The sequence below is a fragment of the Bos mutus genome, chromosome 15 (genome assembly GCF_027580195.1).
Source record: "Bos mutus isolate GX-2022 chromosome 15, NWIPB_WYAK_1.1, whole genome shotgun sequence".
NCBI classification, from domain to species: domain Eukaryota; kingdom Metazoa; phylum Chordata; class Mammalia; order Artiodactyla; family Bovidae; genus Bos; species Bos mutus.
In genome coordinates this window covers 29,602,790-29,622,067 of record NC_091631.1, presented here as the reverse complement: position 1 = coordinate 29,622,067, position 19,278 = coordinate 29,602,790, and the positions used below count along the sequence as shown (strand labels likewise).

Genomic DNA, 19,278 nt, shown 5'->3' with positions numbered 1-19,278 from the left:
CCATTACATCGGAAAAGTATGCTCAGCAAATAGATGAGATGCACCGAAAACTGCAACGCCTGCAGCCGGCATTGGTCAACAGAAAGGGCCCCATTCTCCACAATGCCCGACTGCACGTGGCACAACCAACACTTAAGTTGAACAAACTGGGCTACGAAGTACTGCCTCATCTGCCACATTCACCTGACCTCTCTCCAACCGACTACCACTTCTTTAAGCATCTCAACAACTTTTTGCAAGCAAAATGCTTCCACAACCAGCAGGAGGCAGAAAATGCTTTCCAAGAGTTCACTGAATCCCAAGGCATGGATTTTTAAGCTACAGGCATAAATAGACTTATTTCTCGTTGGCAAAAATGTGTTGATTGTAATGGTTCCTATTTTGATTAATAAAGATATGTCTGCATCTAGTTATAATGATTTAAAATTCATGGTCCGAAACCACAATTACTTTTCACCAATCTAGTATTATTAACTCAAGATAAACAATGATAGATTAAAAACTCATGGTGTAACACCTAAAACCACCACCTGAAAAAAAGACAGGTATAGCTAAAATTGCAAGAGAAGAAAACGGAATACCAAAAATATTCACTTAGGTCAATAGAGCTGAGAAAACTAGTATATAACATACCTCTACAGTAAAACAGACGAAAAGAATTCCCCAACGAGAAAGTTGGCTAATAATGCAAAATACATTTTACCATAGAAACAATATGTTAAATGATGACTATGATATAAAACCTCTGAATAAAGTTAACTAAAATAAAATTTGAGCCTGGACATGATCTAATCACCCAATGTTTGCTTGTTTCAAGACAAAACAATTAAAAAACACAGAAAGAAAGGAACAGAGTAGTACACAAAGCCTGTTTCTCCCAACTCTGAATTATAACCTGCTTGAGATCAGTCGTTTTACAAACAGAAGTCTGTGAATCAAGTGTTCTTAATATTTGGCATATATTAGAAATAAACTGTAAAGTCTATTAATGATGAAAATAACTTCACTAAATACTAATTAAAGGCCAAAACTGAAAACATAAAATAAAAATAAAGAAAGCCAAAAATGACATTTTATCATCAACTGGCTCCTCTGTCCATGGGATTCTCCAGGCAAGAATACTGGAGTGGGTTGTCATTTCCTTCTCTAGGGGATCTTCCCAACCCAGGGATCGAATCCGGGTCTCCTGCATTGCAGGCAGATGCTTTATCCTCTGAGCCACCAGGGAAGCCCCCAATATAAACTCTTACAGTTTATTATCTCTAACAGACATGCAATAAAATATTTACCAATACTGGACTTCCCTGGTGGTACAGTAGATAGAAATCCATCAGCCAAGACAAGGGACACAGGTTCAATCCCTGGCCTGGGAAGATTCCACATGCTGAGGAACTAGGCCCATGTGCCACAACTACTGAGCCTGAATGCTGCAAATACTGAAGCCCATGCACCCACAGCCTGTGCTCTGCAACAAGAGAAACCACCGCAATGAGAAGCTCGTGCCCTGCAATGAAGAGGAGCCCCCACTCGTCACAATTAGAGAAAGCCCACGACTAGCAACGAAGACGCAGCGCAACCAAAAAAATAAATAAATAAGTAAATGCTACATTGACACTTAATGGTAGAGCTTAAAAAAAATTTTGTTTTACCAATACTGAATCATTTAGTTTTAGTTTTAAGAGTATATAATATTTACATAGTTTCAAATTCAAAGTTACACAAAAAGGCATACAATAAAAAGTCTAAGGGACTTCCCTGATCGTCCAGACTTGGCCTCACAATGCAGGGGGCACTGGTTCAATCCCATCGGAGAACTAAGGTCCCACACGTTGTGGGGTATAGCCAAAAATATTTATTTTTAAAAGTCTCTGCCTCTCATCTCCTTCTCCAGCCACCAGTGGAGGGTAAACAACACTAAAATATAATCAAGGGGTATACATTCCCAGTTGTTTCCTGTAGGACCACAGATGTGCTAACACTTTTCTTTAACACCAGAAATAACATTTTCTTTTTGAATTGGGATTACTCACAAAACAGAAAACAACCAGATGACAAGATACTCGCACATGAATGCCGAAAATGAGATCAAATGGAATGTAAAGTATAACCAAGACTACTATGAAGAAACAATAAAATGAAATAAAAATAACAGCTAATATTCTATTAAGTTAGTCCTGACCAACACAAGACAGGGAATCTGCAGCAATGGAACGAAGGAGATGGTTGCAAGTTTCTGTGCCTACTTCCCAAACTAGTCACTCAAGAGTCAACAGCACAAACCAGACTTACAAACTAACTCCTGCTTATGCATCAGATCATTCCTCAAGAATGATACCAACAAACAGCATCTGTGAGATTCAAACGGGCATTCAAAGAATTTACAAAGACAAACATCAACTGAGCACCACAGGCCTCCTCAGGTAAAAGGTTTCATACTTTATACATTCAAGACTGAATTGCCAATCCTCAATTATTAGGGTAAATTACTCAGCTAGGAGTAATTCAAGCTCATATTTGTCCTTCCCAGCTTTCAGTTTAGCCACTTTACTACTTATTAATGCTTTCACCTAAAAAGTAAAAGGACTTTAGCAAAAATGGTACTATCTGGAGGGTCCTTAGACCATGATTTCCCCAAATTATCAGAAGGCCCAAAGTGGCAAGATCATTAACCACTCCTGTGTTTTTAAGAGGAGACTCCTAAGAGGCTACTGGCTTACTGGCCCATTTTTTAAGGTAAATGCAAAAACCTGCTCCTGGCCTAAGTCAGTGAACTTCAAAGGAATCGAAAGGAGATACAAATGGTTTCTAAAGAATCTCTTATTCCTAATCTTCTTGGAACAACTGGAATTCTAGCTATATTTTTCATAATCTAACATCAACATATCTTTTACACTTTTATGGGAACTACTAGGAGTAAACTAGAAATGGGTCCCTGTGGCAAACAGGGCAATAAGTAACGTGGAAAAGCTGTATTAGTGCCACCAATATCTATTTCTTACTGGCAAGTACCACTTCTCCAAGAAGGTAATCACATTCCCAGCCTCCTCTGCAGCTAGGCTGCAAGGGCATATGAAGCAAACTCAAGCAACAAGATACAAGGGAAAGTCTTTTGGGAAAATTTCTGGTAGAAATTGTCTTCCCTCGTAAAAGGAAAGGAGGGAAGGTAAGGAGAGAAATTTTGCATAAGGAAAAATTGCACTTCCTCTTTTTCCACCTAATGTTGCATGAGATTAGCATCTTAGAATTGCATATGCCATCTGCAATCACAAGGGGAGTCATTATCAACACATAGAAAGATGGAAGGTACCTAGGACTGCTGAACTTGGTGGAGGAAATTCTTCAGCATTACTGAACAGTTTATCCTTGAGGTTCATTACAGTTTTTAATTCACAGGTTAACTCTTTACAGGATGAGTAAGTCAAAGACCATGATTTCTGAACTGATGTTCTTAATTACTTAACAAAATTACATTCCACATGCATCTGTTGAGCATCTACTATGTTCCATGCACTAAGCAAGAAAGCTTTTATGTGAGCTACTTTAATTATCAAAATAACCCCCTAAGGTATTAAAACTATCATTGATGATAAGAAACATGAGGCTCAGAGAAGTTTAAGTGACTTGTGCCCAAAGTCACATAATTAATAAAGATTAACAACTAGGATTCATATTCATGTTGTATATCTCTAAGCTAGGGCTCATTCTAGTAGCTGTGATCAGCTACCCTACCACTCAGATCACCTTTACAATCTCCATACTCACATAACTGTGGCTAAAAAGACCAAATCAAGGAAAATCGCACATAAAAATTCTTCAGCACTTCTGTTCTTAACCCAAGTGGTGGGTAACTTTCATTATTAGTCCTTAGTTTAATTCTACCTAACTCTGTTTAAAAAAAATTCTCCCTCTCATGATTTACTTCATCTTTAAATTCTAATTTGAAAGAATACTAGATTGAGAAACAATAGTATTTGCTGAATGAACAAAAAAGACCAGGGTCCAGAACCTGACTTGCGACTTCCAATTTTCATTATCTAAAACTCCACTGATTACAAGTCACACTGTGTTACACTAAGAAAAAATGCTCCCATTTAAATTGATACAATGCTGTATCACAACTTTACTTATTAAAAGAGCTCTTTTAAACTTCATTAAAATTTTAGCATACATTGCTCCTGTGCATAATTTTTAAAAGGTAAAAGAAATAAATTGGTGAATAAATTGGTCACACTCAGGCTCAAATTCTTCTGAATCACTTTTTTAAATCAGTCACTACTGTTTTTCCACACAATATCATCTTCTGTGCCATGAAATCCCTGGGTGATCCAGCATTTGTATTCAAACCATATCTCTGAGATTTTCTTCCAAGCCTGCTGAAAACTACTCTGCAAGTTCTGTGCATGAAGAGACAACCACCACATCACAAACAAAAGCAACTATAAGATGGATCCAGATTTTAGAAATCTAAGAATGTAAAAATATATGCTTATGAGAATTAATAAAACACAATAAATATAGATAGCCAGTGGGAATCTGCTGTATGACTCAGGGAGCTCAAACTGGTGTTCTATTACAACCTAGAGAAGTGGGATGGGGTGGGACATTCAAGAGGGAAGGGACACATGTATACCTATGGCTGATTCATACTGATGTATGGCAGAAACCACAACACTGAAAAGAAACTATCCTCCAATTAAAAATAAATTAAAACTAAATTAAAAAAAAACACAATAACTTACTTTGTTATCTTGCATGTCCTGAAGCTACCAACGGTGAACATCTACCATACTTGGCGTTTTACCTATCTTGTTTAACTCTTTACAGAGCAGCAAAAAGTTAGGCATTAACCTTATTTTATATACACGAAATATGAAGCTCAGAGAACTTAGTAATTTGTCCTAGATGATCCAGCTAATAAGTGGCAGAGCTGGGTTTCAATCTCTGGTCTATCTTCAAAGTTCTTACTCTTTTTTACCACTGGAGTGGTTCTCAAAATTTAGAGCACATAAGAATCACCTCAGAGTGGGAAAAATACTGAATATATTTGCAAATCATATAGCTGATAAGATAAATGTATAAAGAACGTTTATGGGACTTCCCTGATGGCCCAGTGGCTAAGAATCTGCCTTCCAATGCAGGGAACATGGGTTCGATACCTGGTTGAGGAACTAAGATCCCACATGCCATGGGGCAACTAAGCCTTCATGCCATTACTAAAGAGCCCCCGTGCCACAACTAGAGAAGCACACATGACAATTAAGACCCAGCAGAGCCAAAAAAGGAACTCTTACAACTCAACAGGAAAAAGACAATCCAATTTAAAAATGAGCAAAGGATTTGAATAGACATTTCTCCAAAGAAGATATGCAAACAGCCAATAAGCACGCACAAAAGCGCTCAACATCATAAGCTATTAGGGAAATGCAAATCAAAGCCAAAATATGATACCACTTCACACCTAATAAAGGCTTCCCAGGTGGTTCTGTGGTAAAGAATAGGCCTGCCAAGCAGGAGACTTGGGTTAGACTGATCCCTGGAGAAGGAAAGGCCAAACCACTCCAGTATTCTTGCCTGAAAACTTCCACGGACAGAGGAGCCTGACGGGCTATAGTTCATGGGGCCACAAAGAGTCAGACATAATTTAGCAACTAAGCAACAACAATCACGCCTACTAGAATGGCTATAATCAAAAGCCATTTTGATTTGATTTGATGTTTGTTATAATCAATAACAAACATTATAAATAACAAAAATGTATAGAAACTGGAACCTTCATACATTAGAGCTAGCAGGAATATAAAATGGTATAGCCACTTCAGAAAACAATTTCAAAACAATTTCAAAGTTCCTCAAAAAGTTTATACAGAGTTACCTCATGACTCAGCAATGACACGACTGAAGCGACATAGCGGCAGCATGACTCAGCAATTCCACTACTAGGTATATACCCAAGAGAAATGAAAACATAAGTCCACAGAAAAATTTGCTCAAAGGAACATTATTCATAATAGCAAAAAAGTCCATCAACTGATGAACAGATTAAAAGAATGTAATATATCCACACAATGGAATATTATCCTGCCATAAAAAAGGAATGAAGTACTGATGCCATAACATGGATGAACCTTGAAAATATTACACTAAGTAAAAGCTGAAGACCATATGTTGTATGATTCCATTTATATAGATTTTACTTCCACAGAGAAAGAACGTAATTGCTTAAGGCTGGATAAGGTGATGGGAAGTGACTGCTAATAAGCACTTTCTTGAAAGGAGACCAAAAATGTTCTGAAGTATAATGATGGTTGTATAACCCTATGAATATACCCCCCCCCAAAAAAAACTCACTCTGAATGGGTTAATTGTATGGCAAGTGAATTAGATCTCAATAAATCTGTTTTGTAAAAACCCTCTAGAGATTTCTCTGGACGTCCAGAGGTTAAGACTCTGCCTTCCAGTGGAGGGGGCACAGGCTTGATCCCTGTTTGGGGAACTAAGGGCCCACATGCCTCGGGGTGTGGCTAAAAGTTAAAAACCAAACAACTGTCAGAAGAATTATCATAAATAATATTAGGTGACAGAAGACAATAAGCTTCAAAAACAATTCTGCAGAAGCCGGGAGGACCCCATGCCCGAAGGGTAGCGGCCAAGAGGAGTTACCCCACGTCCAAGGTCAGGGGCAGCAGCCGCGAGGAGATACCCAGCGTCCGAGGTCAGGGGGGCCGACGAGAGGAGTTACCCCATGTTCGAGGTCAGGGGCGGCGACGAGAGGAGTTACCCTGCGTCTGAGGTCAGGGGCGGCAGCCGGGAGGAGATACCCCACGCCCCAAGCCCGAGGCCAGGGGTGACGGGCGGGAGGAGCTACCCCACGACCGAGGCCAGGGGCGGTGGCCGGGAGGACCAACCCCACGTCCAAGGACCGTGGCTGCGCGGGCGCAGGAGGGCCTAGAGGAGCTATCCCACGTTGAAGGTCAGGAAGGGCTGCGGTGAGGAGATACCCCTCATCCAAGTAAGGAGCAATGGCTGCGCTTTGCTGGAGCAGCCGTGAAGAGATACCCCACGCCCAAGGTAAGAGAAACCCAAGTAAGACGGTAGGTGTTGCAAGAGGGCATCAGAGGGCAAACACACTGAAACCATACTCACAGAAAACTAGTCAATCTAATCACACTAGGACCACAGCCTTGTCTAACTCAATAAAACTAAGCCATGCCCGAGGGGCAACCCAAGACGGGTGGGTCATGGTGGAGAGATTTGACAGAATGTGGTCCACTGGAGAAGGGAATGGCAAACCACTTCAGTATTCTTGCCTTGAGAACCCCATGAACAGTATGAAAAGGCAAAATGATAGGATACTGAAAGAGGAACTCCCCAGGTCAGTAGGTGCCCAATATGCTACTGGAGATCAGTGGAGAAATAACTCCAGAAAGAATGAAGGGATGGAGCCAAAACAAAAAGAATACCCAGCTGTGGATGTGACTGGTGACAGGAGCAAGGTCTGATGCTGTAAAGAGCAATATTGCATAGGAACCTGGGATGTCACGTCCATGAATCAAGGCAAATTGGAAGTGGTCAAACAAGAGATGACAAGAGTGAATGTCGACATTCTAGGAATCAACGAACTGAAATGGACTGGAATGGGTGAATTTAACTCAGATAACCATTATATCTACTACTGTGGGCAGGAATCCCTCAGAAGAAATGGAGTAGCCATCATGGTCAACGAAAGAGTCCAAAATGCAGTACTTGGATGCAATCTCAAAAACGACAGAATGATCTCTGTTCATTTCCAAGGCAAACCATTCAATATCACAGTAATCCAAGTCTATGCCCCAAGCAGTAACGCTGAAGAAGCTGAAGTTGAACAGTTCTATGAAGACCTACAAGACCTTTTAGAACCAACACCCAAAAAATATGTCCTTTTCATTATAGGGGACTGGAATGCAAAAGTAGGAAGTCAAGAAACACCTGGAGTAACAGGCAAATTTGGCCTTGAATACGGAATGAAGCAAGGCAAAGACTAATAGAGTTTTGACAAGAAAATGCACTGCTCATAACAAACACCCTCTTCCAACAACACAAGAGAAGACTCTACACATGGACATCACCAGATGGTCAACAATGAAATCAGATTGATTATATTCTTTGCAGCCAAAGATAGAGAAGCTCTATATGGTCAGCAAAAACAAGACCAGGAGCTGACTGTGGCTCAGACCATGAACTCCTTATTGCCAAATTCAGACTGAAATTGAAGAAAGTAGGGAAAACCACTAGACCATTCAGGTATGACCTAAATCAAATCCCTTATGATTATACAGTGGAAGTGAGAAATAGATTTAAGGGCCTAGATCTGATAGATAGAGTGCCTGATAAACTATGGAATGAGGTTCGTGACACTACAGGAGACAGGGATCAAGACCATTCCCATAGAAAAGAAATGCAAAAAAGCAAAATGGCTGTCTGGGGAGGCCTTACAAATAGCTGTGAAAAGAAGAGAAGTGAAAAGCAAAGGAGAAAAGGAAAGATATAAACATCTGAATGCAGAGTTCCAAAGAATAGCAAGAAGACATAAGAAAGCCTTCTTCAGTGATCAATGCAAAGAAATAGAGGAAAACAACAGAATGGGAAAGACTAGGGATCTCTTCAAGAAAATCAGAGATACCAAAGGAACATTTCATGCAAAGATAGGCACAATAAAGGACAGAAATGGTATGGACCTAACAGAAGCAGAAGATATTAAGAAGAAATGGCAAGAATACACAGAAGAACTGTACAAAAAAGATCTTCACGACCCAGAAAATCACGATGGTGTGATCAATGACCTAGAGCCAGACATCCTGGAATGTGAAGTCAAGTGGGTCTTAGAAAGCATCACTATGAACAAAGCTAGTGGAGGTGATGGAATTCCAGCTGAGTTATTCCAAATCCTGAAAGATGATGCTGTGAAAGTGCTGCACTCAATATGCCAGCAAATTTGGAAAACTCAGCAGTGGCCACAGGACTGGAAAAGGTAAGTTTTCATTCCAATCCCAAAGAAAGGCAATGCCAAAGAATGCTCAAACTACCGCACAATTGCACTCATCTCACATGCTAGTAAAGTCATGCTCAAAATTCTCCAAGCCAGGCTTCAGCAATATGTGAACCGTGAACTTCCTGATGTTCAAGCTGGTTTTAGAAAAGGCAGAGGAACCAGAGATCAAATTGCCAACATCCGCTGGATCATGGAAAAAGCAAGAGAGTTCCAGAAAAACATCTATTTCTGCTTTCTTGACTATGCCAAAGCCTTTGACTGTGTGGATCACAATAAACTGTGGAAAATTCTGAAAGAGATGGGAATACCAGAACACCTGATCTGCCTCTTGAGAAATGTGTATGCAGGTCAGGAAGCAACAGTTAGAACTGGACATGGAACAACAGACTGGTTCCAAATAGGAAAAGGAGTACGTCAAGGCTGTATATTGTCACCCTGCTTATTTAACTTATATGCAGAGTACATCATGAGAAACGCTGGACAGGAAGAAACACAAACTGGAATCAAGATTGCCGGGAGAAATATCAATAACCTCAGATATGCAGATGACACCACCCTTATGGCAGAAAGTGAAGAGGAACTCAAAAGCCTCTTGATGAAAGTGAAAGTGGAGAGTGAAAAAGTTGGCTTAAAGCTCAACATTCAGAAAACAAAGATCATGGTATCCAGTTCCATCACTTCATGGGAAATAGATGGGGAAACAGTAGAATCAGTGGCTGACTTTATTTTTCTGGGCTCCAAAATCACTGCAGATGGTGACTGCAGCCATGAAATTAAAAGACGCTTACTCCTTGGAAGGCAAGTTATGACCAACCTAGATACAATATTCAAAAGCAGAGACATTACTTTGCCAACAAAGGTTCATCTAGTCAAGGCTATGGTTTTTCCTGTGGTCATGTATGGATGTGAGAGTTGGACTGTGAAGAAGGCTGAGCACCGAAGAATTGATGCTTTTGAACTGTGGTGTTGGAGAAGACTCTTGAGAGTCCCTTGGACTGCAAGGAGATCCAACCAGTCCATTCTGAAGGAGATCAGTCCTGGGCGTTCTTTGGAAGGAATGATGCTAAAGCTGAAACTCCAGTACTTTGGCCACCTCATGCGAAGAGTTGACTCATTGGAAAAGACTCTGATGCTGGGAGGGATTGGGGGCAGGAGGAGAAGGGGACGACAGAGGATGAGATGGCTGGATGGCCTCACTGACTCAATGGACGAGAGTCTGAGTGAACTCCGGGAGTTGGTGATGGACAGGGAGGCCTGGCGTGCTGCGATTCATGGGGTCGCAAAGAGTCGGACCCGACTGAGCGACTGATTTGATCTGACCCTTCTTAACTTATATGCAGAGTACATCACGTGAAATGCCAGGCTGGATGAAACACAAGCTGGAATCAAGATTGCCAGGAGAAATATCAATAACCTGAGATATGCAGATAACACCACCCTTACGGCAAAAAGCGAAGAGGAACTAAAGAGTCTCTTGATGAAGGTGAAAGAGGAGAGTGAAAAAGCTGGCTTGAAACTCAACATTCAAAAAACTAAGATCATGGTATCTGGTCCCATCACTTCATGGCAAATAGATGGGGAAAAATTAGAAAACGATAGACTTTATCTTCTTGGGCTCCAAAATCACTGCAGACAGTAAGTGTAACCATGAAATTAAAAGATGCTCCCTCATTAGAAGGAAAGCTATAACAAACCTAGACAGTGTATTAAAAAGCAGACATTACTTTAATGACAAAGGTCCATCTAGTCAAAGTTATGGTTTTTCCAGTAGTCATGTACTAATGTGAGACTTGGACCATAAAGAAGGCTGATTGTCAAAGAGTTGATGCTTTTGAACTGTGGTGCTGGAGAAGACTCCTGGGAGTCCCTCGGACTGCAAGGAGATCAAACCAATCAACCCTAAATGAAATCAATTCTGAGTATTTATTGGGAGGACTTATTTTGAAGCTCCAATACTTTGGCCACGTGATGTAAAGAGCTAACTCATTAGAAAAGATCCTGATGCTGGGAAAGATTGAAGGCAGGAGGAGAAGGGGGAAAAGGATGAGATGGTTGGATAGCATCACCAACTCTATGGACATGAGTTTGAGCAAGCTCCAGAAGACAGTGAGGCACAGAGAAGCCTGGCATGCTGCAGTCCATGGAGTCCCAAAGAGTCGGAAACAAACGAGCGTATGAACAACAAACAAGACCAGATTACTTCTGTGTGCTAAGCCAACTCAGCCGTATCCGACTCTGTACGACCCTATGGACTGTAGCCCGCCAGGCTCCTCTACCCATGGGATTCTCCAGGCAAGAATACTGGAGTGGGTTGCCATGCCCTCCTCCAGGGGATCCTCCTGACCCAGGGATCAAACCTGAGTCTCTTAGGTCTCCTGCACTGGCTGGTTCTTTACCGCTAGGAACCCTTGGGAAGCCAGATTACCTATAAGTTTCCCTTTTATATATAAAGGTATCTGAGACAATGAAAAAAAAGTCTCAGAGCTCACATCAACAGACTTCAGAATCCAATCCCCAGTGACCCCCATGAACCAATAGTTTAGAGAAGGTAACATATAGCACAGCAATTCCTCACTTGAGGTCACTAGACCTGCAGATGTCTACAGTGAAAAGACAAGTGCTTCTTGAGCCAGTTTAAATTTTTCAGAACATCTGTAAGAAATCATACATACACTTAGCCCTCTCTGAGGTAAAGTTTACGTATCTTTGCCTTTGGTTGTACTCGTGTTACTAGCTTTAAAATACTGACTCAAAGCTGACTCACAGCTCAGTATATGAAAAATAAAAAGACCACAAATTATTTGTTAAATGTATTCTGATAGGCAAATGTTTCCAAATATGGGAGCCATTATGAGTTCCTTGGTTAAAAGCTTGGGAAATACAGATACGGGAAAGTAAACAAGTCTAGTGAAGTGAAAGTCACTCAGTCATGTCCAACTCTTTGTGACTCTGTGAACTATCCAGTCCATGGAATTCTCCAGGCCAGAATACTGGAGTGGGTAGAGTCCACCTCAATATGATTTACTTCCTCTCAACTGTGCCTTGGTTTCCATTTTCATCTATAAAATCAACAAATACCATAGTATCCACCTGACTCTAAAATTCTAAGATTTTTAAAATATTATATAACAACCTAAAAATGTCTGCTAAGAAGGCAGTTCTTTATATTCTGGGTCCCTTCAAAGAACTTTCTTTATTGACTGGAGTTAGCACGTCATTAGAATAAACAAGAAATACATTATATTAATAAACAACACATAGGCTGTAGGATTCAGAAACTTACTTATACATGGCCTTAGAAAGCAAAGAGAGAATAAACTAATAATAAACTAAAAAGAAAGTAAAGTGTGCTTGTCTACTGCTGACAGCAAAAGTCAACAGGAAACACTTCAGTATAAAATCTCCCCAAAGCATGGAATGTCCCTGATTAACAACAAATGAGTTATCTTTCCTTCTCATACTTCACTCCCAATACACCAGCTTCCACATGCACCCCTAGAACAAATAAACTGAAGAAGGGGAGGAGAGCAATGGGAAAAAAACACAATACCATAATCGGCCTCCTTTCAAAATTCCACAAGGTGAGAGGGAGTGGGGAACTAGCCATGGTTGGTGGTAATAGTGGTTTAGTCACTAAGTTGTGTCTGACTCTCTATGACCCCATGGACTGTAGTCCACCAGGTTCCTCTATCCATGGGATTTCCCCAGGCAAGAATACTGGAGTGGGTTGTCATTTCCTTCTCCAGGGTATCTTCCACACCCAGGGATCAAACACGCAGACCCCCATCCCCTTTAGTAATCAATAAGTTTGTTTTTTAGGTCTGTGAATCTATTTCTGTTTTGTAAATAAGTTCATTTATATAATTTTTTAAGATCCATCTTCATAATTTTTGCTTTTTCCAGAATGTTGTATGCTAAGTCACTTCAGTCGTGTCCGACTCTGTGCGACCCATAGACGGCAGCCCACCAGGCTCCCCCGTCCCTGGGATTCTCCAGGCAAGAACACTGGAGTGGGTTGCCATTTCCTTCTCCAATGCATGAAAGTGAAAAATGAAAGTGAAAGTGAAGTCGTGTCCAACTCTTAGTGACCCCATGGACTGCAGCCTACCAGGCTCCTCCATCCATGGGATTTTCCAGGCAAAAGTACTGGAGTGGGGTGCCATTGCCTTCTCCAAGGGAAGCTATAACCCAGAATAAAATTTTCCTATTTACAGTTTAATGTGTTGTGGACTTTTTTTTTTTTTTAACCTTTTTTAAAGTCACAAAAATTTTTTCTCTGTCTACTTCTTTATGTTAAAAATCAAAGTTATCTGAATTTGGGGAGAGTAAATTCATAGTAATTTAAACTGAGTATAACACTGGTGGGGGATGCATCAGTGAGAAGGAGAGCTATTTATGGGATTTTAGGGAGGAAGGTGGTGGTGAGAGCCTCAAAAAAGGAAAAGCAGGCAAGATCCTTTACAACAAAATACATATAAAAATCCAAGCTCAGAGATTTCTAATGAATTTTTAAAAGGTCATTCCACTTGCTAAGACAGACCAGAAAAGCCAGACCACCTTCTCCTCAAGCAATAAAAGTTATGACTATTGAGAATAGACAATTTTAAACTTCCAATTCTGCATTACCATTAGGGAGAAAAAAGCAAATCAGAAATCTAAAGTTATGTTTTAGAAGGTAATATAGTATTCTGCTCACAACTATATAAGACTGAAGGGATTCATCTCATTTATTTAATACAAAGGAGGACACACTCCTTTAAAATATAAAGAATCCCATTAATCCTTGGCACACCAACATTCACTGTATTTACATATTATACATAAATACATAAATACTCTGGCTTCCTAGGTGGCTCAGTAGTAAAGAATTCTCCTGCCAATGCAGGAGACTCTGGTTCAATCCCTGGGTCAGGAAGATTCCCTGGAGGACATGGCAACCCACTCTAGTATTCTTACCGGGAAAATCCCATGGACAGAGGAACCTGGTGGGTTACAGTCCATGGGGGTCACAAAGAGCATGCACATACACAGATATACTCAACATCAAATAGCCAAAGTACAACTTAAAGTGCCTACATGAGTCAAATTAAAACACAAGCTCAATGACACCACCTATTGTTGTTAGTCACTAAGTTGTGTCCAACTCCTTTTCGACCCCATGGACTGTAGCCCATCAGGCTCCTCTGTGCATGGGATTTCCCAGGCAAGAATACTGGAGTGGGTTGTCATTCCCTTCTCCAGGGGATCTTCCTGACCCAGGAACTGAACACGCTTCTCCTGCATTGACAAGCAGATTATTTACCACTGAACCACCCAAGAAGACCCAACACTACCTACAGCTCCCTGTAAATAGAGCTTATAAAATATATCACCTAAAAACTAATAAACTGCACTTAAATAATCCACTTAACAGTTACATCCACTTAACAATTCTGCCAGCTTAAACAAAAAGTACAAAGATACAAACCCGAGTAAGACTTAGCCTATGACTTCAAGGAATTCATATGATGGGGGAAGACAGAAGCATGTGCAAATCAAAATCATTTGAGATCACAGAGAAGAGCAAACTCACAAACTTAAATGGCAACCAGAATTTGCCAGATGAAAACCGGGAGGGTGCAAACAAAGGCATGAATGTAGAGAACACAATTAGATAACCAGAAGTCCTGAGTGGCCAAGCCAGAGGATTAAGAAGGAAGGATAAATGGGCATGAAATGGTAGTAACTAAGCCAGGAAAACGGAGCTTGTAGCTTGCAACTGGGTTGCAAAGGGCTACATATGCTATATCAAAGTGTTTGGTCTTTATTCAGAAGACCACAGAGAACCTCATATGTAACAGTGATTAGAGAGTTAACTGAAGACAATGTGGAAAACAGATTTAAACGGAGATTGGGAGAAGATTAGAAGATACGAGAACACTAAAGCAATAATTAGGATATTACCACAACAATGCAAGTGAAATGTAATTAAGTCAGGAATAATACAAACAACTAAACAGTAGCAGCGGGAGCAACAACCTACGCCAACTTGGCAGCAACTGTGTGTCCATCTAGTTGACCATAAGTCAAGGAAGAGGCAACAGGGGAAACAGAGAAAAGAATGCAAACAAGAAGTCTTTAGAATATAATCAAAAGGACAATGACTACTGACTATTCATACCCCACAGAGGAACTTTACTTACAAACTGAGTCTGCCTTCCTAAACTGCTAAAATATAAAATGCCTTAGTTCACTTAATAGTTGTTACAAACTTAATTTTAACCATATGAAAAATTTCGGGTATCTTGCACAGGAATTATTTAAGTCTAAAAACATCCCTGTGGACACAAGAAAAGCAAAGAAACAAATACAGAACTAAAATAGTTTTCACCTGAAACTAACACATTGTTACTCACCTATATGCCAAAGTAAAAATAAAAGTTAAAAAAAAAAGTAGTTTCCAGTCAGAAAACAATGATCTTGGTTTATCCAAGTTTGGATGAGTCTAATTAATATGCCTTAGTTAGAAACCCTGAAAAGGTACGTAAATAGTAGAAATAGTCATAAACGCTACCTAAATTAAATATGGGAGGGGGGAAAAAAAGAACTATCAAATAAAAATCTTTGGGCTATGAACAATTCAGCTAACTGAACACATAAATATGACAACATATAGTTGGTATTTTTCATGAAATCAACATGAGGTTTTGTGCAGCACAGGAAAAAATCTGATGAGGCTTACAGACCCAATTTCAATTTAATAAGTACATTAATATAGGGAAATAAGAATGGCAGCTACTCTGTTTCAACATGCAAATCAACCTTTACAAAAATATGTTTGCTGAACTGTCAGTTTGTATTATAGAACTGCTAAAACAGTGGTGTTTCTTTCAATAAACTGAGTCATGATTACCTCTATAAAGAAAGTTACTGACTTTCCCAATGCTGGCAAGATGTCTTACCTTTTAAATTCAAAGTTAGCTGATTGTGGATACAGGTTAAGTTTAACAATAAAATCTGATAAACACATGTCCCACTAAATTTAATGTTCAAACTTATATTTGTCATGTTCTAATAATCACCTGAGGTTGACTGGCTCACCCCCAGATATTAATCATTAACCAGGTGTCAGTTTAAAATTCCATGTGAAATCGTTTAGGTCAATAAATGCAGAAAGGTCAATTTAGTAGAAGGATTAAATAAAAATTTCCATTTCACTGTTTATATAATTTGATAAATTTGTAAGAACTTTTTTTTTTTCATAAAAATAAGTGAAAGTTATAGGTTTCTCCACTGAAGGAAAAAAGTTTGTATTGTGTTAGTTCCAGTTAAAATTTTTAGCTGAGTTAAAGCTCTAACAGCCTTAAGGCAGGAAATCCAAAAGGAAATTCCATCATCAGTTCCTGGGGCTTGGTAACTCAAAGGTTCTTTGAAACAGAGATATAGAAGTTCTCCAACTATTTACTATAACCTTACCTCATATCTTCAAGCAAATCACATTCTGCTTGATGTTTGGCTTGAAGTTTTGTCATCTGTTCAACTTGAATGTTTTTCAGTTCCTGTGTAACTTTCACCTGAAATATACCATATATTTATAAGGGCTTACCGCAACTTTAAAAAATTATTTAAGGAAAATATGTAATACTTGTCAGAATATATAACTGTTACTTGCCTCTCCTCTGAGGACCACAATCCTGTTATTAGCCACCTAATTTTGTTTACTGCAGATACTTAATTTTAACAACTAGCCAAAATCACCTGAAGCAGAAGCTAAATGAAAGTACATGAGTATAAAAATTACAGATTAAAGAGGTGCAAAATAAACTGCCAGTCGTTTCATTTCATGTACAATACCTATCTAGGTCTTCTTAGAGCTTTAAAAGAGTCTGTCTTCTATTTCTTCCAAACAGGATTCAAATGTCTTAACCATAAGGAGAGGTGAGCAGAGCATAGATGGGAGAAGGGGATATAAGAATGCCTAATATCTAATGACTGAAATTTACACAATCATGAAATTATATGCATCCATCAACTACAAAAAGTATTTTATAATGGCTAGGAGAAGCACACTGGCAGGATGCCGCCCTTGCTGACAGCACATCAAATCACAATCTCTTGTTCACGAAGAAGAAAGCAAAAGTGACCTTCCAGCATAGGCAGTGCTTTTAAGCCACCCCAGCAAGCCGGTTCCCGTGGCATTTCCACTTCAAACAGCACAGTAAATGCAAATTGGCCAGTGCCTCACCCGCCAGGCCAGGATTCAGGTTACAGTGGGCCTGGAACCCTCGCCGCCACCGGAGCAGGGCTACCGGAGGGCTACGTGTGAAAAGAAAAAGACTCACTTGGAGAACCCGGTGAAAAACAGAAAAGAAGAGGGAGCAGACACGAGTGAGTTAGGCATTCACCAAATGTTTGCCCACAAGGGGAGGACAGAACAGCCTCCTCCACCCAGCACCCTGAGTAGACAGTAACCATCTGCAAGATTGAAACGACAAGGACACAGCCTCTGTCCCTGGGGGAAAAAAAAAACTGGGGAAGAGGACACTGAAACAGTTCTGGAAGGGTTGAAGCTGCTGACAAGCCCGGAGCACTCGTCACTCCCACTCCAAGCCCAGATCGCAGCGAACACGCCACGCACCGCCAGGTTCTCGCTCTCCTGGGAAGAGAATCACCACCTTCCTCTCCCCCTTGTCGGAGGGGCGGGGCAGGAACCGGGAAGAGAAAGGCAGGACCGTTCAATGCTTAATTTGTTGTTTTCCCCTGGGGTGGGGTGGCTATTGCGACTTCTTTTCGGTCGCCCGGTGGGGAAAGCGGGCCAAATCTTAAGGCCAGGCTGGTAACAAATGTTCTGTAAATCGGCAAATGCGCGAGGGTGGCAACAAGCGAGAGGGGGGCTCAAACCTGGTGCAGACTAAACAATCACTCAAACACAAGGCTCTGCAAAGCTGCAAGGGCTCCCCCACCTCCCCTCGGTGCAGCCCCAGAGAAAGCACTTTGCAGAGAGTAGCACTGCCATGCGCGCTCGCTCACACACACACACACGCACACTCGAAACTCTTGTGAAATGTCTAGGGTTGGGGGGTGGTCTCCTGTGCGGTGGAGGGGACGAGCCACGGCCGCCCCTCCGCCGCGAAGGCACCAAACACGCGCGCCCCCCTCCAGGAACCGGCGGCAAGTGAGTGACAAGCCCGAGACGACGGCGGTCACGGCCCCCTGCGCAAAGGGGGAGGGGGCGCCGCGGTGCCCCAGCCGCGTTCCTTGTACGCATCCCCGCCCAAAACCTCAAAGACCCCCAGCTGCATCCTCACCTTCCTCGGCGGCGGCTGCATGATGCTGAAGGGACATCAATCCTCCTCCCACGGCAGCGTAAGTGAGGAGGGGAAAAGGAGGGTCGAGAGGAGAGGGCCGCCCCGGGAGCCGGCGTGTGCTTGTGTGTGTGTGTGTGTAAGGAGAGCCTGAGAACGAAGACTCGCCCGGGAAGCTGCAAGGCCGGCGGGTGGCAGGAGAACCCGGGTCGGAGGGTGAGTGTGAAGAGAAGGAGGAGGAGCCCCGGGAAGGCCTGGGCTCTGGCGGCCCGGGGGGTGTGTGAGGCAAGGAGGCGGAGACCGCGAGGGGGCGGGGGCCCGGCTGCGGGGGCGCAGGGTCTCCCAGCGCCTCTGGAGCAGCAACCCTGTCGTCTCGTCCCCTGCCCTCCGCGCCTCCCCACTCGCCACCGGCTCCGCAGTTCCTCACACGCGGCCCTCCCACCCCCACTAAGGCAGCCCGACCCTCTCTGCCGGGACCCGGGAGGTGGTAGGCGGCGCCGCGCTCTGTGCTTCGGTTCCTCCACTCAGGCCGCGGGAATTTCCGGCCCCAACGCGCGGCGCAGCGCCCCACTCCGGCGGCGGAGGGGACAGCTTAGGCCACAGCCGGGCTCGAGGGGCCGGGCCAGGCTTCTGGGAGGGAGCGCGGCCGCAGCTCGGGGCTCCGTATGGCGGCGGGGAACGGAGGGAGCTAACGGATCGGTCGGCGAATGAGAGGGGTAACAACGCTATCGCAGCACGGAAATCCCCCCCGTTCTCTACGAGAATGGCACGTTCCAAACGCCTCCTGTCCTCCCTCCCCCACAGCCGGAGCCAACCGGGGGCTTCCCGCGCGCTTTCCCGCCTGCCCGCCGCGGTGCGCGCCTCCGGCGGGGGCGCGCACGTGGGCGGGAGAGGGCTCTGCGCCGACGCACGCGCGTAAGCCTCCGTCTTCTCCTGACGCCCACTCGTGTGTGTGTGTGTGTGTGT

The 19,278-nt window shown here is 42.3% G+C and overlaps 1 protein-coding gene across 1 annotated transcript in view; it reads right to left on the bottom strand.

Annotated features, from left to right (window-relative positions):
- The window catches only part of FCHSD2 (FCH and double SH3 domains 2), a 244,638-nt gene extending 225,603 nt beyond the window's left edge, over positions 1-19,035 (bottom strand). The window contains exons 1-2 of the mRNA XM_005893521.2: positions 18,316-19,035; positions 16,484-16,581 (exon numbers count right to left, since the gene is read on the bottom strand). Coding sequence (XP_005893583.2) covers positions 16,484-16,581; positions 18,316-18,336 — 119 coding nt within the window. The 5' untranslated portion in view covers positions 18,337-19,035. The remainder of the gene's footprint in view (positions 1-16,483; positions 16,582-18,315) is intronic.
- Positions 19,036-19,278: the final 243 nt, after the last annotated feature.